Source organism: Canis lupus, chromosome 4, assembly GCF_011100685.1.
Source record: "Canis lupus familiaris isolate Mischka breed German Shepherd chromosome 4, alternate assembly UU_Cfam_GSD_1.0, whole genome shotgun sequence".
Lineage (NCBI taxonomy): Eukaryota > Metazoa > Chordata > Mammalia > Carnivora > Canidae > Canis > Canis lupus.
In genome coordinates this window covers 35,529,956-35,553,173 of record NC_049225.1, presented here as the reverse complement: position 1 = coordinate 35,553,173, position 23,218 = coordinate 35,529,956, and the positions used below count along the sequence as shown (strand labels likewise).

Below are 23,218 nucleotides of genomic sequence, written 5' to 3'. Positions count from 1 at the left end.
GCCAAAACATCCAACTAATACAGCTAGTAAGTATCTGTTCACTTTGAGATCCGAGAATTAGATCACTGCTACTTGGCTGACCCCAGCCACTTACCAGTGTCTCTGCCTTGATCCATCGTACTGCCTCATTCATGTTTTTCTTTTCTTTCACTAAGAGTGGACTCAATGTAATCACACTCACATTTGTACTTCATGATAAAGTCAGTTTCTTCACAACTTTTCACATGATGGCCAATGAGAAGGTGCTTTTTGCTTCTCCAGCACACAAATAAGTGTCTCAATTTTAGCATACATTTTCTTACTATTCAAACTCCAATCCCATATTACCCATTCAGATTACATTCAGCTCACAAGTGATCTGAAATTTCCAAAGAGAGGAGGGTGGGGTGCCTGGATGGCTCAGTTGGTTAAGTGTTCAACTCTTACTTTCAGCTCAGGTCATGATCTCAGGGTTGAGATGGAGCCCCACGTCCTGCTCCACGCTGAGCAGGGAGTCTGCTTGAGATTCTCTCTCTCTCTCCCCCTCTGCCCCTCCTCCTACTCTCTTTCTCTAAAATAAAATAAATAAATAAAATCTTTAAAATTTCAAAAGAGGAACTGTGAAAGCTAGGATAAAGATTTTTTTTTTTTTTTTTTTTTTTTTTTTTATTTATGATAGTTACAGAGAGAGAGAGAGGCAGAGACACAGGCAGAGGGAGAAGCAGGCTCCATGCACCGGGAGCCCGATGTGGGATTCGATCCCGGGTCTCCAGGATCGTGCCCTGGGCCAAAGGCAGGCGCCAAACCGCTGCGCCACCCAGGGATCCCAAGATTTGGTTTTATAAAGAGTATCTACATAGATAGATAAATGAAGCTGGGTGGGTGAGGCACTTGGATTGATGAATAATTGAATGTGTTATCCTTTTTACATATAAGGAAAACAAAAGATCTCAATTAAAAATAAAGGAAAAAACACAGACATAATGAATTGCATACAGGTGAGTTCAGAATCCCACCCTAGTACAGTTAATTTTTAAGAGACCTATCCATTTCTAGCATACTATGCTTAAAGAGATAAAGTTCCTACAATGAATTTTCGTATTTACTCACAACATGGAAAGAACTCTTAAGCGAGAGTTGATAAAACCTTTGTTGAATGTTATTCAGTAACGCAGTAAAATGAAAACTTGAACAAACTACACAGTAGATATAGGTGACATTTAATACAGTAGGATAAACAGTTTTTAAAAGGAAAAAGGCTACAAACCCTGAAAATTTCAGATCCTTTTCTGGGATATAGTTTGCTTTTTACTTACTGAAAAAAACATGCTCACTAAAGGGGACAAATGAAAATTACAAACTTTTCTGAAAATCAGTTAGAAGCACAAAAGCAAGTATTAGAAAAAATGTTCCTGAAAATTAGAGCACAAAAGCTTGAAAGATAATCCATCATGCACCAAAATGACCAAACTGGAAAGAAAAAAAGAACTAGAGGATACTCATTTTTCAACCAAATTGCTATTTTTTTGTTTTTGTTTTTGTTTTTTTTTTAAGATTTTATTCATTTATTCATGACAGAGAGAGAGGCAGAGACCCAGGCAGAGGGAGAAGCAGGCTCCATGCACGGAGCCCGACGCGGGACTCGATTCCCGGGTCTCCAGGATCACTCCCCAGGCCAAAGGCAGAGCTAAACCACTGAGCCACCGGAGCTGCCCTTGTTTTTTGTTTTTTGTTTTTAATGTATTTATTTATCTGAGAGAGAGAGAGATGGCGGGTGTGTGGGGGGGGGTTGGGGGGAGGCAGAGGGAGAGAGAGAATCCCAAGCAGACTCCCTGCTGAGTGCAGAACCCAACACAGGTCTGATCCACAACCTTGAGATCATGGCCTAAGCCAAAATTAAGAGTTGCATGCTTAACCGACTGAGCCACCCAGGTGCCCCTCAATCAAACTGCTGTTTAATTATGATGATCAAATTATTTTTAACCCAACTGTATGCTAACCAATACTCTCAAATCATGGTCTCATTTACCTTCAGGTCTCTGCATATGGTGTTCCCTTAGTACAACATTCTCTTCTCTCCTCATATTCAACTGGCTGATTAACAAAGTACTACTAAGCACTTGTGAACTAAAACCTATTGAAACATAGGAACACCTGGCTAGTTCAGTCAGCAGAGCACTGCAACTCTTGATCTCTGGGTCATAAATTCAAGCTCCATACTGGGCATGAAGACGACATAAAAATAAATTAATTAATTAAATGTCACAAATAAAATCTATTTTTAAGAAAACTATTAAAGTAAGAAAGATGGTGACCTAATAAAAGAAATATCAAGATTCCTAATTCCTTTTTTTTTTTTAAGATTTTATTTATTTATTCATGAGAGACGCAGAGAGAGAGAGAGAGAGGCAGAGACACAGGCAGAGGGAGAAGCAGGCTCCATGAAGGGAGCCCGAGGTGGGACTTGATCCCAGGTTTCCAGGATCACGCCCTGGGCTGAAGGCGGCGCTAAACCGCTGAGCCACTTGGGCTACCCAAGATTCCTAGTTCCTTGTTTAGAAGTCATGGTTTATAAAATTAAATATTTGACTTGTCTACATAGAGTAACCAATTACATCAAATGGGAACAACTTTATAGGAAAACAAATTCTAACCACTGTTAAATTCTTCCTAAGTTCAAATTCAGTACTCATACTTGAGAAGGCAAAGTCATTCTGAGATGAGAAAGTCTGAAAACTGATGTTCTATGTAACAGGTTATTCACTGTAGCACTGCTATAACTTCAAGGTATTGGAAGCGTGTCCATCAACGAGGGACTAGGAAAAATAATAATAGCACACACATACAATGAACTACTGTGCAATAACAAAAAACAAATGAGCAGTTAGGCAGTAAAATAGAATAATCTATTGGAAAGGAAGAAGTAAAACTATCTCCCTTTATATATGATCTTGTATATAGAAAATCCTAAGAAACCCACTAAAGTAATGATCAGAATAAATGAGCTTAGCAAGGTTAAAACATAAGAGATCAATATACAATAACCAATTCTATTTCTGTAACGTGAAAAGAAGAACTTAAAAAGGAAGTTAAGGAAACAATTCCAATTATAATAGCATCAAAATGAATAAAAGTCTCAATAAAAAACTTTTGTTTTTAAAGATTTATTTATTTATTTAAGAGAGCATGTATGTGCACAAGCGGGACAGGGAGGGGCAGAGGGAGAGACTCTCAAGTAGCACTCCCTGCTGAGTGCAGAGCCCCAAGATACAGACTCCATCTCACTGCCCTGAGATCATGACCTGAGCTAAAATAGTCAGACAACCAACTGAGCTACCCGTGCGCCCCTCAGTAATAAACCTAATGAAAGAAGTACAGACCTTTCTTTTTTTTTTAAGATTTTATTTATTTATTCATGAGAGACACAGAGAGGCAGAGACCCATGCAGAAGGAGAAGCAGGCTCCATGCGGGGAGCCCAATGTGGGACTCGATCCCAGGACCCCGGGATCACACCCTGAGCTGAAGGCAAGACGTTCAACCACTGAGCCCCCTAAGCGCCCCCAGAAATACAGAACTTCTATTCTGAAAAGACAGAACACTGCTGAGAGCAATTTTTAAAGACCTAAACAAATGAAAAAACATCTCATGCTCATGGGTCAGAGATGTGGTATCATTAAAATACCACCCCCCAAACTGACCTACAGATTCAACACAATCCCATTCCAAAATTCTAGGCAGAATCAGAGCAGAAATTGACCACTTGATCCTAAAATTCATATGAAAAGTCAAGGGACTCAGTATAACCAAACAATCTTGAAAAAGAACAAAGAATACTCAACACTTCCCAATTTCAAAATCTACTACAAAGCTACAATACTCAAAATGGAGTTCTACTAGCATAAAGAGAGACATGTGAACAAGTGGGAAAGAACTCAAGAGTCCAGAAATAAATTCTCACATTTAGGTCAATTAATTTTTGATAGAGTATGAAGACAATTAAATGGGGAAAGAAATAGCCTTTTGAACAAACGGACATCCACAAGCATAAGAATAAAATTGGAAAAAAAAAAAAAAAAAAAAAAAAAAAAAAAAAAAAAAAAAAAAGAATAAAATTGGATTCCTTTATCATTCCGTATAAAAAATCAACTCGATATCCATTTTGAGAACATTTTGTCCACTCCATATACAAAACTCATTCCATATACAAAAATCAACTCAATATCCATTTTAGTTCTTTTAATATATGAAAGAACTAAATGTAAAGACCTAAATATAAAAGCTAACACTATAAAACTCTTAGAAGAAAACACAGATGTAACTCTTTATGAACTCCAATTAGACAATCATTTCTTAGACATGCTAACAAAAGCACAAGCAACAAAACATTTATAAATTGGACAAAAAAAAATTTTTTTGTGCTTCAAAAGACACCATCAAAAAAGAGAAAAAACAACAGAATAGTAGAAAACACTTGCAAATCATGTATCTGATAAGGTATTTGTGTTTTGGTTTTTTTTTTTTTTTTTTTTTTTAAGATTTTATTTATTTATTCATGAGAGACACAGAGAGAGAGGCAGAGACACAACACAGGGAGAGGGAGAAGCAGGCTCCATGCAGGGAGCACGATGCTGGACTCAATACCAAGGTCATGCCCTGGGCTGAAGGCAGATGCTCAACCACTCAGCCACCCAGGAGTCCCAATAAAATCTTTTTTTTTTTTTTTTTTTTTAATGGGAAAAGGAAATGAATAGACATTTCTCCAAGAAAACATATGCAAATGAGCACATGAAAAGATGTTCAACATCATTAGCCACCAAAGGAATGCAAGTCAAAACTAAAATGAGCTATCACTTCACCCCCAGATAATACTATGTGTTGGGGAGGATGCAGAGAAAATGCATTCCTCATTCACTACTAGCAAGAATTAAAATGGGTAGTCTGTGGAAAACAGTTTGGCAGTTTCTCAAGGTTAAAACCTTTTTTTCCAAAAGGTTAAACAGCAATTCCATTCCTAAATATATATCCAAGAGGAGTGAAAACACATGTCCACACAAAAACTTGCACAAGATGTTCATAACAGCATTATTCACAACAGCCAAAAAGTGAAAGTAATCCAAATGTCCACGATGGATTAAAAAATGTGATAAAGCCATACAGTGAATACTATTTAGCCATAAAAAGAAATGAAATACTGATCCATGCTACAACATAGATGAAATCTTTACATTATCCTAAGTAAGAGAAGCCAGTCACAAAGGGCTAGGTATTGTACCATTTGGTCTAAAGGAAATGTCCAGAAGAGACAAGTATAAACAGACACAAGGTGGAAAATATGTATTACTTTTTCAAATCACTTTTTAAAATGCTATGTTCTTTTATTTTTATGCTAAGTCTTTCTAAATCTTAAAATTCTTCTTCTGAAATATTCTTAAAAGCACTTGAAAACACAAAAGCATGCAATACATCAAAGAGAAATGACCTAGAATTCTAAAACAGCTAAGGAAAACTCATAAATGTCAAAGGCAGAAAATTGACTTGTCTTTGTTGAACATTATCAAATGACCAAAACTCCCTCCAAGTTAAATTCTGGCTTCCTTTTGAAATGGAAATTACTAATTAAACTTTAATTTGCAAAATAACTGTATATTTTATAGAGGCAATCATCAAGGTAACCTGTAGAATGTTGAATCACTCCATTGTACACCTGCAACTAATATAACACTGTACGCTAACCATACTGGAATTTAAAATAAAACAGATCATCAAGGTAAAGCTGAAACTTACGAGACCTTACATCACCAATTAAACTAAATGCAACACATACTTCAAATATTTCTTGGCCTTGCGGCAATAGAGTAACTCTGGTGTGAAATACACAGGTTTGAGTCTCAGCCCACTATTTACCAGCTAGGCGACCACCAACAATCTTCTTGGTCTGGGAGCTTCAGTGCCCTCTTGCATTAAATCAGGAATTATAATACCTACTTTAGCTTAAAAAGAAATACTCGAACTACTTACTAAATGGGGGGAGGGAGAGTAGTGTTGTTTGGAAATTGTCACTCTTTAAACATCTGAAAACATTTTTTATGACTTCTAAAACATAACGAAGACTTAAGAAATGAAAGCATCTAGGTTCATAGGGTTCTCGTGGAGCCATTTTGTAAGGCATTTATACACAGGAGGCTGTCCTGGGTTAAAAATGATCTCCTCGCTACTTCCATAGCCTTTCTGACTTTTGAATTCAGATGAATAAAACTTGGAAGAAGCAAAGTTAAACATTTATTTTTCTGAAGGCTATGGTTATCACGAATGAGATAAACAGGGTAATAAAACTAAGCTTTTAAAACCACTTTCCCCAGAACATACCAAAGAATTTAATTTGAAGAGAAAAAATGTCCACACGTTTACTGATGCTAGTCCACTTTATTCTAAAATTTTAGGATTTGGGGTTTGGTTTTCATGGGGTTTTTTGTTTTGGTTTTTGCTTCTTTTCTCTTTTTTTTTGCAATGTAAAATGAGGCCATCAAGTGAAAAGCAAATTGGTACCTTCATTTTCTTAACCAAGAAGACAAATCCAGGTTTCAGTTCAGAGAATAGTTTTCACTGGAAAACAACCAATAGAAATAATGACACATTTATCTATACCAAACAAGATAAAATATAATGTGCGTCTTCTTGGCGTTGAGAGCACCGAGAGGGCTTAGCAATCTAACCCACGCAGGTTTCCCTTCACACCTGTCAGCGCCTTGTAGGAATCATGGCCATTCTCTACCACGGCGTAACAGAGTGAGGAAAGCGAGGTCGCTTCACAGGTCAAAAAGGAACACTTTAAAACCAGCAAAGTAGGGATGCCTGGGTGGCGCAGCGGTTTGGCGCCTGCCTTTGGCCCAAGCGAGCGATCCTGGAGACCCGGGATTGAATCCTACGTCGGGCTAACGGTGCATGGAGCCTGCTTCTCCCTCTGCCTATGTCTGCCTCTCTCTCTCTGTGTGACTATCATAAATTATAAATAAAAGAATAAAAAAATTTTTTCAAACCAGAAAAATTTTTTCAATAAATAAAACCAGCAAAGTACAATAAATAGTACCAGCAAAGGACAACTACAGCCGGGCATGTGGCCTCTGGTCGGTACCTCGTCTAACAGACGGGGTCCACGGCTTGAAGCCGCGCGGCCCACCCGGAGCGCAGGGCGCAGCGCCCTGCAGGGGCCAGCGCCCCGGGTCGCGGCCCCAGGTCTGCAGAGGCCGCTGCAGCCCCAGGCCCAGGTCTGCAGAGGCCGCTCCAGGCCGACCCCGGGTCGCAGCCCCAGGTCTGCAGAGGCCGCTGCAGCTCCAGGCCCAGGCCCGCAGAGCCCGCTCCAGGCCCGACCCTGGGTCGCTGCCCCAGGTCTGCAGAGGCCGCTCCAGGCCGACCCCGGGTCGCAGCCCCAGGTCTGCAGAGGCCGCTGCAGCTCCAGGCCCAGGCCCAGGCCCAGGCCCAGGCCCAGGCCCGCAGAGGCCGCTCCAGGCCCGACCCCGGGTCGCGGCCCCAGGTCTGCAGAGGCCGATGCAGCCCCAGGCCCAGGTCTGCAGCGGTCGCTCCAGGCCCAGGCCCAGGTCTGCAGAGGCCGCTCCAGGCCCAACCTCAGGTCATGGCCCCAGGTCTGCAGAGGCCGCTCCAGGCCCGACCCCGGGTCACGGCCCCAGGTCTGCAGAGGCCGCTGCAGCTCCAGGCCCAGGCCCAGGCCCAGGCCCAGGCCCAGGCCCAGGCCCAGGCCCGCAGAGCCCGCTCCAGGCCCGACCCAGGGTCGCGGCCCCAGGTCTGCAGAGGCCGCTCCAGGCCGACCCCGGGTCGCAGCCCCAGGTCTGCAGAGGCCGATGCAGTCCCAGGCCCAGGTCTGCAGCGGTCGCTCCAGGCCCAGGCCCAGGTCTGCAGAGGCCGCTCCAGGCCCAACCTCAGGTCATGGCCCCAGGTCTGCAGAGGCCGCTCCAGGCCTGACCCCGGGTCACGGCCCCAGGTCTGCAGAGGCCGCTGCAGCTCCAGGCCCGCAGAGGCCGCTCTGGGCCGCGAGGGCCGCCTTCCACCCTGACAGCGCCCGGGGCTGCGCGGGGCAGCGCCGACGGCTCCCCGGGGGCTCGGGCCGCGGGGAGGGAGTCCCCAGTCCCCCCCCGCCGCTCCTCGGGCTGCCGGCCGCCGGAGCTCGGGCGGGGGAGCGGACGGGAGCGGCACCGGTGACTCACCCCGCGCGGCCCGCGCCAGGCCTCGGCGCCCCCCCCGCGGGCCTGGGACCCGCGGCTCAGCGCCCCCCAGAGGCGGGAGAGCCCCTGCCCCGCCGGCCCCTCCTCGGGCTGCCCCCCGCCCCCCGCGGGCTCCTCCCCGGACTGCCTCCTCCTCCCCCCGCGGCCCCCCCTCCAGGAGTCTCCCCCACGAGCCCTCCCCCTCCCCCGGCTGCCCTCTCCCCCCGGCGGCCCCCTCCTCCCCCCGCGGCCCCCCTCCCCGAGCTGTACCCCCTTCCCCCGGCTGCCCCCCTTCTTCCCGGGCTGCCTCCTGCTCCCCCCGCGGCTCCCCCATCCCCGGGCTGCCCCCTCCCCCGCGGGCCCCTCCCCGGGCGGACCCTCCCCGCGGGCCCTCCCCCTTCCCCCGGCTGCCCCCCCCCGTTCCCGGGCTGCCTCCCGCTCCCCCCGCGGCCCCCCCTCCCCGGGACGAGGCCGGGGGCGCGCACAGACCTGAGGCACCGCCTCCGCGCGGGTCCGCTCCTCCCGCCGGGCCGTCGCCCCGCCCCCCGCCGCGCGAGCATGCGCACTCGGCCCCGCCCGGCCCCGCCCCGCCCCCGCGCCCCGGGCCCCGCGAGGCCGCGCTGAGGCGGAGACCCGGCTCCCGGGGGGCGCGCCCCGCCCCGCCCCGCCCCGCCCCGCCCGTCGCAGGCCGCCCGGGCCGCGGCCCCGAAGCCCGTCCTCCCGCGCGGCGGCGGGCGCCCGAGGGGAGGGGACAGCCGGGGGAGGAAGCCGCCGCTTAAAAGGGCGGCGCGGCCGGGCCGAGCTCCCTGCGCCCGCGGCCCCCGCCCGCCGCCGCCGCCGCCGCCGCCGCCGCCGCCGCCATGTACCGCCGCCTGGGCGAAGCGCTGCTGCTGCCCCGCGCCGGGCCCGCCGCCCTGGCCTCCGCCGCCTCCGCCGCCCCCGACGCCGCCGCGCTGCGGGGCCGCGCCCGCCCGCAGCCCCCCGCCGCCCCGCCGCCCGCGCGGAGGCACTACAGCGAGGCGGCGGCCGACCGCGAGGACGACCCCAACTTCTTCAAGATGGTGGAGGGCTTCTTCGACCGCGGCGCCAGCATCGTGGAGGACAAGCTGGTGGAGGACCTGCGGACGCGCGAGAGCGAGGAGCAGCGGCGGAACCGGGTGCGCGGCATCCTGCGCATCATCAAGCCCTGCAACCATGTGCTCAGCCTGTCCTTCCCCATCCGCCGCGACGACGGCTCCTGGGAGGTCATCGAGGGCTACCGGGCCCAGCACAGCCAGCACCGCACGCCCTGCAAGGGAGGTGAGCCCGCGGCGCCCCCCCGCCCCCCGTCCTCCCCCGCGCGCCCTGCAGGGGAGGGGAGCCCGCGGCGCCCCGCCCCTCCTCGCCCCCACCCCCAGCCGTCGTCCTGCCCCCTGCCTCGGTCGCGGGCATCCCCCACTGCCCTCCTCGCCCTCCCCCCCGCCCGGGTCATGGGCATCACCCCCTCCTCGCACCCCCCAGCCGTCGTCCCGCACCTGCCGGGTCGCGGGCACCCCCGCCCCTCCTCGTCCTCCTCCCCTCCTCGCCGCCCCCCCCCCAGGCCGGGTCGCATCCCCCCCTCGCCCTCCCCTCCTCGCCGCTCCTCCCCCCCCGCCCCCCCCGCCGCCCCGGTCGCGGCACCCCGGGCTCGGCCTGCGGATGCGGGCGGCGGCTCCGTGCTCGCGGGTGCAGGAGGCCGGGTGGGCCCGGCGAACGCCCTTCTGGAAATGGGAATGGCCGGCCGGATCTGACGGTGCCTTTTTCAAGTTTTTGTGAGCTTCTATGAGTCACCGGAACGCAAACTATGAGATAATTATTTCCAGGGTGGTTTTTTTGGTTTTTTTATACGCTCCTTTTCACATCCGCGACAGACGATCGGGAGACCTACAGAGTGAATTTGCCTTTTCGGTTTGAAATCTAGACCGTGTACTAACAGATGACTTCACTAATGACACGTTGGTCTTTTAAGGCGAGTTATTTTTCTGCCCTGACAGCTTCTGTTTTGCGCACACACACACCAAAAAAAAAAAAAAAAAAAAAAGCGATACACGAGCAAGGTATCATCTCCGGCAAACAAACACCAGGCGCCGTGACAGTAAATCTAAAGGGTGTAGAATGCAGGCCGGCCCGCCAGCCAATGGAATGAAATAGCCCTGGGGGTGTGTACTGGTCCTGGCTAGCACCAGATTTGAGCTTGGGGAGAAGATAAGTACTGGAGAAAGGAGCTGAGTCGATTACAATTTGGTAGTTACCCAGTTATCCTGCAGTTAAACTTGGGAATATCTGTACATTTGGCTTCTATACTGTCAGATTGCTTCCCTTGAGGAAATAAACTCTTAAAAAATTTTTTTCCCCAAGAAATTGCACAATACATGTTTAAAGGTGTCTAGGCATAACCTAGAAAGAAGGCACAATCGCTTTTTTTCTACTGAAAGAGAATGATGTCCGATAAAAGGCCCAGGAAGTTGAAGTCTTGCTGGAGGCTGCTTGGCTAACAAGCACAGAGAGGATGTTGGGCTGGACCCTTTGTCTCCACGAGCCTTCTATTCTACTAGCCGAAGTCTAAGGATAGTTTTTAAAAATCTCTCTACTAGAGAAATTTGAGCCCTGCTGGCCCTTCCAGCCTGGGAACAAAGGTTGCCTGAAACTGTTTAATGTTTTACTTGCTAAATCTGCATTGACCCCACCCTCTTCTGGGACATACCTTTAGAGCTTAATTATCCTCTAGCTCCCTTTCCTCTTCTCAAACTTACGTTTGAGCCACTTTGACCTCTAATTTCCCTTTGTGCCTATAAAATTACATAAAAAGTGCAATCTCCGCCATCCTCTTCCTTCTTCCTACCACTCCCTTATTCTCTTAAACAAGAATACACATTTTAGACTCCCAAGAAAACCAAACAAGGATGTTGGAGAAAGAGAAGTTAGCAAACACTAAATTGCAGTGTTTCTTTAAAATGGCCGTCTAGTTTATATTACTATCCTCTTGGCAATATTTTCCAGTCACTTAAGAGATAAGCAAATAAACCAGTATGTGTGTTTTTCTGCAGGATCTGATTTTGTGTCCTTGAAGTTCTTTATAATCCTGTGGTCTTTATAGGCCAAGCCCTCTCCTATCTTTAAAAATCTCAACTCCACAAATTTACTAAAGCAACTAAGATTTGCCATAGTTTGTCAGTCCTTCTTCTCCTGTTGTCACAGCAGTTGTGATACCAAAATACTGAACCTAGCAACAAACCGCATCAGCCATATTGAGGCACTGATACTGTAGCACTTGCTTGTCCTGAAGTGTAAGATACAATTCTCTCCTCAATTTATCCCATTTACCAAAAGGCATGTACTGAAAGCACTGTCAACTCCCAGCATATAAACACAGAAACCGAATTGCAACTAATAACTAGTAGCAGGCATTGGAAGATAACATGGAAGAAAATTGGCCTCTATAAAGTGATAAATTTATTATCTTAAGAAAGTTGAAAACTTTAAGGAGGTAATAGGATTGGGAAGGGTTATATAGCTATGAAGGCCCTTGAAATATTTTGATGGGCTTAACATAACGATCAGTGTGCTAAATAGTTGATCAGCAAAATTTGAATAATGTGGACTTAACCTTTTGCTTTCCTGACACTACAAGATCTTCCCATTTTATCACCTTTATCTGACACAAAGAATGTATATGCCAGGAGCACCGTATTCTGGTAGTTTTTGTCTCCAATTAAACATTTAAAGCTGGGTTGTTTGGGGGGTTTTAATTGTTGACCTCATGGATTGCACTCTGGTCTTAGAAATATAGAATATATTAGGTGATTGAAATTTTTAAGGATCCTTTGAATAATCCCTGTGACTTCAGTACATCTTGCCCTTTTAAGCACACTTTTCTCTCACCGCCTCTACTGCCTTCTCTACCATTGTTCTCACACACACACACACAAGCCTTGTCTGCTCCTCTTCATCCCATTCATCACCCTCAGTGTTCTGCATCTAATCTTTCCTTGAGCAACTTTCTACCTGACTTTTCCAAAATACCATTTTCAAGGTTGAAGCAAAGTAACAATCTAATTATAATCTGTGTGAGGGTAACAGGTGGTTTTGAGACCTGGGGGTGGCTGATGTGTGTACTTTATTCCAAGTAAATATTTAATAAGACATTTTGGGGTTTTTGCCTCTTCCCCACAAGGGATTTTTGACTGAAGCCATAAAATTTGCATCTCTTAAGGATTTGCAAAAGAATATGTTATAGGCTCTGAAGGGAAGTTTTAAGAGCAGCCTAAATATTTTCAGTAAAATGAATGTTGTGGGAATTTCTGCTTTGAGAAGACTTTTTCAAAGTTTCCTACATGTTTGAAAACATTTGAACAATCACTGATTGTTCCTGTTAACTTTCTCGAAATAAATTCTGTATTTTATTGGCCTGTGGTTCTGCCTGAGACCAATATAGTGCCTTTTCAGAAAGTGTATCTTTGGCGAGAGAAGTACAGATTGATAATAGCAATTCATTGATGTAGGAGCAATTTAACTTTCCCAGCTTGTCCTCCCCTATCTTCTTCATATTAAAACTAATATTAACCTAGAAGTCCCTTCTAGGTTCTAGAAGGAAGTTACTCTTCCTTCCATCATAGAACTTTCTAAAATTAACATAATTTTAAATAAAGCTAATAGATTCTAAGTGGAATAGTGTGATACACTGACCCTAAATCTTTGGCTTAACTGTAAATATCAGTACCAAAACTCTGTTAACCCATTGACTTGTTTTGAAAGAGCCAAAATGCAAAAAAGGAAACAGTGGGAGGTAGACGGTCTTTGTTCTTGTCTCTAGGGGACAGGATGCAGGGGTGGAGGCCTTGGGAGGCTGCTCTGGATTGGAGTCAGTGTAATATTAGTCCGTGGTCCTCTGGGCTGTGATGGTGCGGTGAATGGTAGTACTTTGGAGGAAGACTGCAGAAAGTACTGATCCTGTTTAGAAAACAACACATGCATGCTCTGCCTTTACTGGGGAAAAAAAAAATTCTGACTTCTGTGCCAGGTTAACAACCATCAAAACTTGGGTAACTTTGGTTTTTGTTTGTTTGTTTAAGATTTTATTTCTTTTTGAAAGACACAGAGAAAGGCAGAGACATGTAGGCAGAAGGAGAAGCAGGCAGGGAGCCTGATGTGGGACTGGATCCCAGGACCCCAGGGCCACACCCTGAGTCAGGGGCAGGTGCTCAACCACCGAGCCACCCAGGCATCACCCAGGCATCCCGGTAACTTTGAATAAACTCTCACATTCTCTAATATTCTTGAAGTGTGAGTGTGTGTCTGCATCTGCTCCCACGAGATAAAATGTAGCCTTAAATTTAGGATTTAACTCAATCTGAAAGTTCCACTAGAAGACAAGTAATTTGTAATGTGCTCTTCCCCGCAGCCCTCATCCCTGAGGTTTCTGTGGTTGCTGCCCCACTGCTGCTTTTTTTAATCCTTTTAAATTAAATCCAGAACTGGGTTGCCATCATAGAGGCCCTTGAATTTCATAGAAGCCAAATGCATGTGACCTGCCCCCATCCCGCACCTCGAGTAGTAAACGAGGTTAGTGGCGGCGACTCCGCGTCCGATGGCCCTCAGGCCTTCCCCTCACTTGGTCCAAATCCCCGTAGCTGGCCAGCTTTGGCAGCAAAAAGCCCATATGCGGGCACACAACCACGGCCCTCTCATTATGCAGGGAACACACTGCGGGAATTGGAGCATCAACAATTGGAGGACAAGCACCAGTGTATTAAACCCCAATGAAATTGGCAGTGCTTGAATTTTAAGTACAATAAATAAAAAATGAACATGGACTTTCTGACCTATAGAGGGAAGAAATTGGGTATGCAGCTATTGATGATGATTTAGGTCAAGAAAATTGTTTTTTGTCCAATGATGTTAAAGGTGCTGAGGGTTCGGCCAGAAACCAATAAAGCCCAAAACACTAGCTTTTTGGTTGTTGAAGAATTCCTAGGCAATAGCCTGACCTGGGGCTTCTGGGGCCGTGTGGGTTTTTTCCATTTATTTTGCATAATAATTAGATTTTTGTTTTATAAAAAAGATTTCGGACCTCATATCACCTCAATAAAGGATTCGATTCCTAAACAGCCCATGATGGCTGTACCCAAGAAACTCCTGTTAAAATACTTGCATAGCCTTCAAATGTTCAAATAGCAGTTAACAGTTATAAAATGAAAAATGAAGCAGCTCTGCCCCCAGATCTTCCCCATAAAATAACGGAACAATTTTCTATCCGAAGCCATTCCCTAAAACTGACGTTGCTGTCCCAGCGAGGCAGAGTTGTCCCCTCTCCAGAGACAGACATGAATGCAGGTTGCAGTCCCGTGAGGGCTGAAGCGTTCATCTACAGGATCATAGATGGGATCATAGACGGGATGTAAAAGGGCCCGTTAGGGCCGGGCCGGGGCAGGCTTAGCAGGGGCGGAGCTGCATCCCGCCAGAGGGCTGCTCCAGGCATTTCCTTTCACAAAGGGGGCAGCACCTGGGACATCCTGCCTCTGCACAGGTCAACTGGCAGAGCAGGGGGTAAGCTAACAGCTGACTTTGCCGAGCTCTCAGCGGACACCAGGCACTTTGCTAAGAGCTTTTCACGCATCATCACTTCTATTGCCCATGACAACCTCATGAACACAGTTGTCCCCTATTTTCAAATGCAGACTCTAAGGCTGAAGAGTAAAGACTCCTGGAAAGGTTGACACACCCAGTTAAGTAGCAGAGTTGGGGTTCTGACTCCAGCACCCCCCTCCTTAATCATTGCGGTTTATTCGTGTAAAAAAAAAATTATATCCTAAGCAATGGTTGAGAGCCATGTCATGCCCTGCACACAATGACTCCTAACACTTTGGATCATTTGAAATGCGTTAAAAGCTACTAGAAGGCCTCCCTCTTCCCTAGAAAATGCATAGGTATTCCAACAACTATGCATATAAAACCTGCCCATATATGAAATCTTTACAGGTCCATTTATTCCAGGGGGAAAAAAAGCATTTTGTGCATTTGAGCCTTATGATGTACATGAACTATTTTTTTTTGATCCCTTTTACCAAAAAAGAAACCGCAGGGAATAATAGTCAAGGGTGAGAGTACCCATATTGGAGGTGTATTAAATAAGGATTGTTCATTAAAAGCTATAGATTATATTCCAAATCTGTTTTTCCATTATGTGTTCGTTTTCCCTGAAGACAAGAGCTTTAAACTTTATGCTTAATTAAGGAACATTCCTTAGCTCGTGGGGATTTCTGATAGTTAACCTGTTCATTACAGGTCCTGCTCTGTGTCAGGTACTATGCTTTTTTGCTGGGGGAACTATCCATAAGAAAGCTTTAACAAAACCAAAAAAAAAAAAAAAAAAAAAGCTGATTTTTTTTTTTTCTCAAAATGTCTTTTCATCGATTTCCTCAAAATAGAATCCCAAATCTCTTATGGTATCTGTGTCATTCTCCTTTTGCTTTTAGCTCAGTATTCTATTTTCTACATTTTCCTTTCCCAAAACCAGTCACTAAATGACACAGTTGAAAACCTACTCAACAATGCATTGCTGCAATTGGAGTTCCAAAAAGAAAACCAGGGAGCGATAGTCTTAATCTGTAAGCAAGGAGGGCTGGATGTGAATTGGATGGGGGAAAGAACATTTTAGATAAAGAGAAGTAGAGGGGGTGACTGATTCTCAGCCCAGGCGACAGGGAAGACTGTGTGATGGCATCCTGGGACAGACTGTGTGTTTGTAAATCGTGGAAAGTGTGGTTTTATGACATAATAGATACTGATTTAGTCTCTGCCCCCAGTTCCTGACACTCCTAAAATCCTGGTAATTTCCTGAGAGCCTGTTTTGTCCTAATATTTGGTCTTTGACTCCAGTTCCTGACACAGAGCTTCTAAATCCCTTGGAATTTCCTAGGTGATAGGAGCATCTTTTGTTTCAATGAGGCAACCCTTGGTGGGCTCCTGGATAGCTTCAGGATGGCAGCTGGTCACCAGAAAGACTAAGCCATGATGAGTAGCTTGGAACTTTCAGCCCCATCCTCTGTCCTCCTCCATGGAAGTGAGAGAAGTCGGATACTGAGGCAACAGCCATCGTGCCTACATGAGGAAACTTTCATAAAAATCCCTGAACTACTAGGTTCTGAGCGCTCTGGTGCACATCCGCGTGCCCGGAGGAAGGCGCACCTGTTACCCAGGGACAGAAGCTCCTATACTCAGAACCCTTATAATCCAGTAAACATGTAAAGGCTTTACTTGAGTGCCGTGAGCCATTATAGCAAATTCTCAAACCTGAGGAAAGGGGGACGTAGGAGCCTCTGGTTTGTAACCAAGTTAGACAAAAGTACGGGTACCCTGGGCACCCAATACTTGGGATTAATATGAAGGCCAGTCCTGTGGGACTAAGCCCTTAATCTGTGGAGTCTGCACTAACTCCAGGTAGCCAGTGTCAGAATCGAATTAAACTACGTACGACAACTAGCTGGTGTCCACAGAGAATTGGAGAACTGGTTGTTGGTGTGGAAAACCCACACATTTGGCGTCAGAAGTGTGCGAGCAGAAACAGCTTTCTCTTCATGCTTGTTGGGTGGATAATGATAAATCTGGAAGGGCCCAGAAGGCTGGGCAGCAGAGGAGCTGAGAATGAAGTGATAAGTTACAGCAAAGAAATGAAAAGCCACAAGCGGATAAAACATTTTGAAGGAAGGATAGTATTTCCCAACAGGTAGGATCTCTCAATGAAGAGAAAGGTCAAAGATAAGTCAAACTTCTAGTCTGAGGAACTGTTAGAAAAAAACAGTAGTATCAGGGACTAAAAAGTGTTAGTAGGAAAGGACTGAATTTTTAAAATAAGGAGATCTGGTGTAAAATGTTCCTTAGGAAAATTGGAAATTGGAAATACGAGCATATGTTATTTTCTTGATCTTATTTTTTTAATATAAATTTATTTATTTTCTTTTTTTTATAAATTTATTTTTTATTGGTGTTCAATTTGCCAATGTCTTGATCTTACTCTTGGAAAGTACAGTCGCCCTACCTGTGGTGCCCATCCGTTCCTTGTCTCCTGTGTCCCTCGAATTCTCTTCCTGCTCTTAAGACCATCTCAAATACCACCTTGGCTTATTAATAATTTATATGAAACAGGGTATCTGTAATTTCGATCCTTTACCCTTTGAACCGTTTTATAACAAGTTACTGTTATGTTTTAATAAATCTCCAATTTTATATTCACTTTTACTAGCGTCATTTCCAAGACCTGTTTGGTGAGAAGGTGGGACTCAGTTTACTGCTGTTTTAAGAATAAGCAGTCTATGAAACCAATGAACAAAACCCTCCCCTCTTAACGTATAATCTTTCCTCCATCCATTGGGCAGTAAGTTCAATACATAAGCACCAGACAAAGCTCTATGTTTAATAGATAGTATGTATTTAAATGCAGGCAAATTATTTGGGAGGACATACACACACACACACACACACACACACACACACACTTGCTATGAATAGTCACCCGTAGGGAGAAGATGGGGATTACATAGTGCTAGTTAGGAGAGATTTCAGTTTTTCCTGTGTTTCAGCTTTGATGAGCACATATATGTAGGTGTTCTATAACTTTTAAATGTCAATGAAAAAGAAGTGAAATATTTTCCCTTTCATTTCTCCAACATCAGCTAAACATATGCTTCCCAGAACTTACTAAGTTTGTCTCTTCCAAACACTCAAAGATTTTGATTATGGGTTAGAACCCTTAAGTGTTCGCTTCCTTGCCTTCTTACACAGACATGGACACTATAAACAAAAGCAGTTAAAGGTATGCTTTTCCTTTGCTCCTTGCAGTGTGGAACCAGTTTTGATCTGAGACTTCTCATACCTTCCGTGGTCGTTACTTACTGATGTGTGCTGGTTCCTCACTGCTTATTGCTCTCTTCTCCTCATTTGTAATTAGGTTATGCCATTCTGTTGCACATTAGGAAATTATATTAGTATTAAGTGAGAAAAGCTGTTCTCATGAGTAAATGGCAAGACGGTTAGTGCATGCATTTTAAGAGTTCTAAGGCCTTTTTGTTTTCCTGTGAGTTCAGTGCCTGTGATAGAACTAGTTTTCTGAAAAGTGAAAGAATATAGTTGGAAATTGAATTTTTAATAAATCAAGCCCTATTAAAAGATTTGGTTCAAGTAATTTTTAAAACCATTTGGATTTTCATGAATGTGTTTAGTTAATGATTCATCGTAAAAAAACAATGGTGACTCAGTTGCTAGGAGCCTTTTTGTATGTTTTTGGTTTTGAGTCAGCTGGCAAAAGGAAAAAAATTCAAGCTACTCAGTTGTGGTTTTCACTGAATCTTTTTCAAAGTAAGGAACTGGTGTGGTTTCTTCATCACTATAGCAACTTCAGCTAATTTTCTCTTGATTTTTATTCTAGAAAAACTTAACTGTACACCAATCATGAAGCTCTTGAGGATAAGGAATATCTTTAAGACTTAATGTCATTAAGTCAACAGGCAGAGAAATGCTCCCTGTTGTGTGGCGTGCAGATACCTGCATGTTATTCATGTTCTTTTGAAACATCTAGATACCAGTTAGCTCAAAATAGCTGCATGGTACAGTTAATTAATTACTCTTCAGAGTAAAAGGTCTGATTTCAAAGCTGTGTCACCAACTATACCAGGTTTGGTAAATAATAAACGTTTCTAGTTTAGGCAGCCCTGGACTCCTGCTTTCCACTGAAAGTGTTCACCTCCATCGTGATACAAGTAATCACTTCCCAAATGCTAGTGGTGCTAGTAGCAGCAACATAAGCTAACAGGTAGTGCTGTGGGACTTTAGGATACCAACAAAAAAATCATAATTTACTTTTCTTCTCATTTTTGAAATAAAATTTTTGGTCCATCTATAAGGGTTTTTTGTGTGTGTGTATGTGTGTTTTAAGATTTTATTTATTTATTTGAGAGTGAGCCACCCAGCTGCCCGCAGTCCTTCCAGTTTCCGCCCTTGTGCCCATCCAATCGCTGTCAGTCTGGCTCACCTTTAGCCTTCTCTACCATACTTCCCATCCCAAAGAAAAGAAGGAAAGGTGTGGTTTTAGAAAAAGTAAAAATATTCAGACTTGCAAATAAGATCTTTCTTATTTCATTTTGGTTTAAAACATTTTAAGGTTTCCTGATGTTCTTGTATGTATATGTGTTACCTGTTACTTGGCTTTACTGAATGTCTTGTCTTCAAATTCTGTATTCTTGGGGATCCCTGGTGGCTCAGCGGTTTGGCGCCTGCCTTCGGCCCAGGGTGAGATCCTGGAGATCCAGGATCGAATCCCACGTCGGGCTCCCTGCATGGGGCCTGCTTCTCCCTCTGCCTGTGTCTCTGCCTCTCTCTCTCTGTTTCTCATGAATAAGTAAAATCTTTTTTAAAAAAAATTCTGTATTCTTGAAAGATAGGCATTCAAAAATGCTATGTTTTCCCCCTTTTAGAACCTTGAAGTTTAAGATGTAGGGTCTGTACCAACTTAAAGTAGTCCGTATCCCATCATTTTATCCCTTGCATAGCCCAGTTGTGCCAGGATCTCAATCCACTGGATTTACAAATAGAGTGGGGAGCGACTTCTTTTTTGCCATCACACTCTTAGCATCCAATAGAACGTGGGTAAGAATTTTTAGGCGACAGTATATTTTTATTAATTATCTTCGGTTTCCAGTGCTTTCCCTTAGGGATGGGTGAACTCCTGTCCTGGGGCTTGTTTGGTCCCCAGTACTGGTACAGTACAGAGTATTTTATTTATGGCTCTACTTGGAGAGTTTGTTCCAGACTAACAGTTTCAGTAATCCTGTGCTAGTGTGTCTGCCAGCTTAGGAAGTAAAAACATTTATGTGTATCGCTGATTAATTAGAAAGCTGAAACGAAAGCCTGTTTTTTCTTCAGCCTGGCAGTGCCATGTGCACTCCTTCCACCGCCCCCTCTGCCCCCACTTCGTCTGCTCCGGGGCTTAGCTCCCTAACTCTCGTCCTCCTTCCCTTAGTGCTCCTCCCTTGCTTCGTGGACTCCTCCGGGCTGGTGTGCAAGGTAGTTGACGTAACTACTTCTCTTCAGTGGCTTGCACTGGAGCTCTGGCTGGGTGTGGCTCGGAAAGAAAATTGCACTTTACAAACAAGAATTCCTGGGTTCCGTCCAGCAGAAACATGTTTTTTGTTAAACATGTACAGTTTCTGACTCATCATTCCAAGGCTTCTGCAATAAAATAGACATTTTGTTTACACCAGTTTGTACAACGAAGAGTCCAGTTTCTAATTAGCATTAAAGTCTAGAATAATAGGATTACTCTCGGATTCGTGAATGTTACTCTTCAAGCTGTGTTTAGTTTCCCACTGAATGCATTAGATTTAAGCATTGGATAAGGGAAAATAACTTCTCCCTGCCCTTAAGAAAGCAAGGAAAGTGGTAGCTACACTTGTGAGCATAGTATAGTATATAGGATTGTCCAGTCACTGTGTATGCTACACCTGAAACTGGTGTGATTTTTTTTTTTTTTTGAAAGAAAACAAGGGAAATTAAAATAACTTAGCAACTACTTCCACAGGCACTAAAAGAGCAATGAAAAAAACTGCTTTGTGTGTGTTGTAGGAGAAATACTAATCCTTAATAGCAGACTATTTTACTGCCCTCATTCATCTTAAGAGGTAATGAAATCAAGATTTATTAAGCTGTTTGTTTAAACGCCTATCAGTTTAAACTTTTTAAAACCTGAATTTCTTTATCTGCCTGTACTTGGTAACACTTGCAGTAGCCGTGATAATGGCAGAGGTGGAAGCACTGACCCCACGCAGGCGCCGTGCTGGCTGCCTCACGAGCACTGTCCTGTGCAGGCTTGATTCAGACCCTGGGCACAGGTCTGTGCCCCCAGGTGAGCAGTGCCCTTCCCTGCACCCAGCCCAGGTCCCAGCCTAGTAGCCTGGTTTCCACTGAGTCCTATGCCATGTTACATGGTTAACATTTTTACTGATTTTAAAAACACACTGTAGTGTTTAAACAAATTTTTTTATTTAAAAAAAATATAGAGATGCCTGGGTGGCTCAGTGGTGGAGCGTCTGCCTTCAGCCCAGGTCGTGACCCCAGGTCCCGGGATCAAGTTCCGCATCGGGCTCCCCTCAGGGAACCTGCTTTTCCCTCTGCCTGTGTCACTGCCTCTCTCTCTCTGTCTGTCGTGAATAAATAAATAAAAGCCTTTTTTAAAAATAATAAATGTTCTTTATTGCTTACAGATTTTTTTTTTCTGGAGTACTTTTAGGACCTGAATTTTCTGCCTCTTAACTACTTTCCAGCTCTTCCATAATATATGCAGACACTTCCGGTGAATTGTGTACAACTTAGAGGCTTATCAGAATTTTTAGTGACCATGGCTTTTCTGTCTTAACGCCTTAGTCAAGAAATAATGATATATTTATTCGCCACACATTTGGGCACCTAATACATGCATGCCATTTTCTATGTTAGGTACCAAGATTTAAGTTAAAGCAGTGCACAAAATAAAGTCTGTCCTCTTGAGCTAGCTTCCCAGGTGGGGAAGTCAAGACAGTAAACAGTATAAAGTCAGCAGTAAAACATTAAGGTAAATGGGGCTAGAGAGTGGGGATGAGGAAGGTGCTTTTTTAAAGAATGTGGTCAGGTAGGGCCTCTTGTAGTGAAGAAAGTTCTAATAGAGGCCTGAACAAAACAGGGAAGCAAGCTCTATGGCAACAGATAAATATAACTGCTAGACCTTTTAAGAAAACTGTCATTTCTAATCTAAATTTTTTGAACTCCCTGCTACCAAATCATCCAAGCCAAAAAGTAAAAGAAAAAAGCCTTCACTGAGTTAGATGCCTCCCTCAAAGCATAAAAAATTCCATTTGAAGGATTTTTTTTTTATCTTGTGAAGCCATAGTTCCTGCTGTCTGCCACTGGGCTGTACGTTCCTGAAGGACAGGACTGTGGCTCATCTCCTCATCTCCAGGAACCTTGCTTGGTGCTCTTAAGTGCTCCCACCAGAATGCAAAAACTGCACTCCCATCCCTGTCTTTTTCTCTTAACCACCAGAATACTTAAAAATCTAAATCAGTACTCCTCCTGTAGCCCGTACAAGGTGCTAGGTGTCCAATTAGCAGATTTTCCTTGACTTTGTATCACAAGCCACTTGAAGTGTTCTTGGAAAAAAACAGAGTGTAAAATGCAGAAAGTGTGGGCATTTCCATTTCTAGCACTTTTTCTTTTAACCAGCCCAAAGGATGTTCTAAATACATCCCCTTTTCTCACCCCCCTCCCTCGCCCCGCAGGTATCCGTTACAGCACTGATGTGAGTGTGGACGAAGTGAAAGCTCTGGCTTCTCTGATGACCTACAAGTGTGCAGTGGTTGGTAAGTGATCTCCTTTGTTGCTGCCTGAAAATGCTTTGGGGAAATATGTTAACATACCAGGTTACCTTTAGGATGTTATTTAAATTGCACAATTTAATGCTTACATAATTTTTCAATTAGTCTTAATTAAGATTTAATCTGTTTTTTAATGGAAAAATTTTTATGGGAACTAATTGGATTTTAAGTGTAGATTTTTTTTAACTGCTTTTCCATACTCTGTAAGTAAGACCAAATCATAGTAGAAGGAAAATAAGTATTTTTTTTCTTTTAGAAGTAGTAAAGCACACTGATTAAATATACATAATTTGCCCAGCCTTACAATTTCTGTTCCACTAGAATTTTAGTTCAAGGACATTTTAGAAAAGATCAGTGTTGATCAATGTTTATTTCTTGAATTTTCTGAAACTAAATCTTATTAAAGAGTCACGTTTGAATTATTGTAATATCACATAGTGCTTTCTGCCTCCGGAATTTGTTTATCCTTTGTATGGAATAACAACTTGCAGCCTTCTCTTACAGATGTGCCATTTGGGGGTGCCAAGGCTGGTGTTAAGATCAATCCCAAAAACTACACTGTGAGTATCAAAATGACATTTGTGCACATGGTGCATTCATAAAGG

The 23,218-nt window shown here is 44.5% G+C and overlaps 2 protein-coding genes across 9 annotated transcripts in view; one reads left to right on the top strand and one right to left on the bottom strand.

Annotated features, from left to right (window-relative positions):
* SHLD2 (shieldin complex subunit 2) overlaps window positions 1-8,744 on the bottom strand; it is a 77,517-nt gene extending 68,773 nt beyond the window's left edge. For 6 of the 8 annotated variants that reach the window (XM_038534538.1, XM_038534535.1, XM_038534542.1 and 3 more), the window contains exon 1: window positions 8,686-8,744. The gene's annotated coding sequence lies outside the window, so the exon portion shown is untranslated. Of the gene's footprint in view, window positions 1-6,526; window positions 7,180-8,685 lie in introns of those variants that run through there. The other 2 variants (XM_038534537.1, XM_038534536.1) reach the window with 2 other exon arrangements.
* A 312-nt stretch (window positions 8,745-9,056) lies between these two features.
* The window catches only part of GLUD1 (glutamate dehydrogenase 1), a 34,079-nt gene continuing 19,917 nt past the window's right edge, over window positions 9,057-23,218 (top strand). Inside the window, exons 1-3 of the mRNA XM_038534546.1 lie at window positions 9,057-9,495; window positions 22,518-22,598; window positions 23,118-23,173. Of these exons, the coding sequence (XP_038390474.1) occupies window positions 9,057-9,495; window positions 22,518-22,598; window positions 23,118-23,173 (576 nt within the window). The remainder of the gene's footprint in view (window positions 9,496-22,517; window positions 22,599-23,117; window positions 23,174-23,218) is intronic.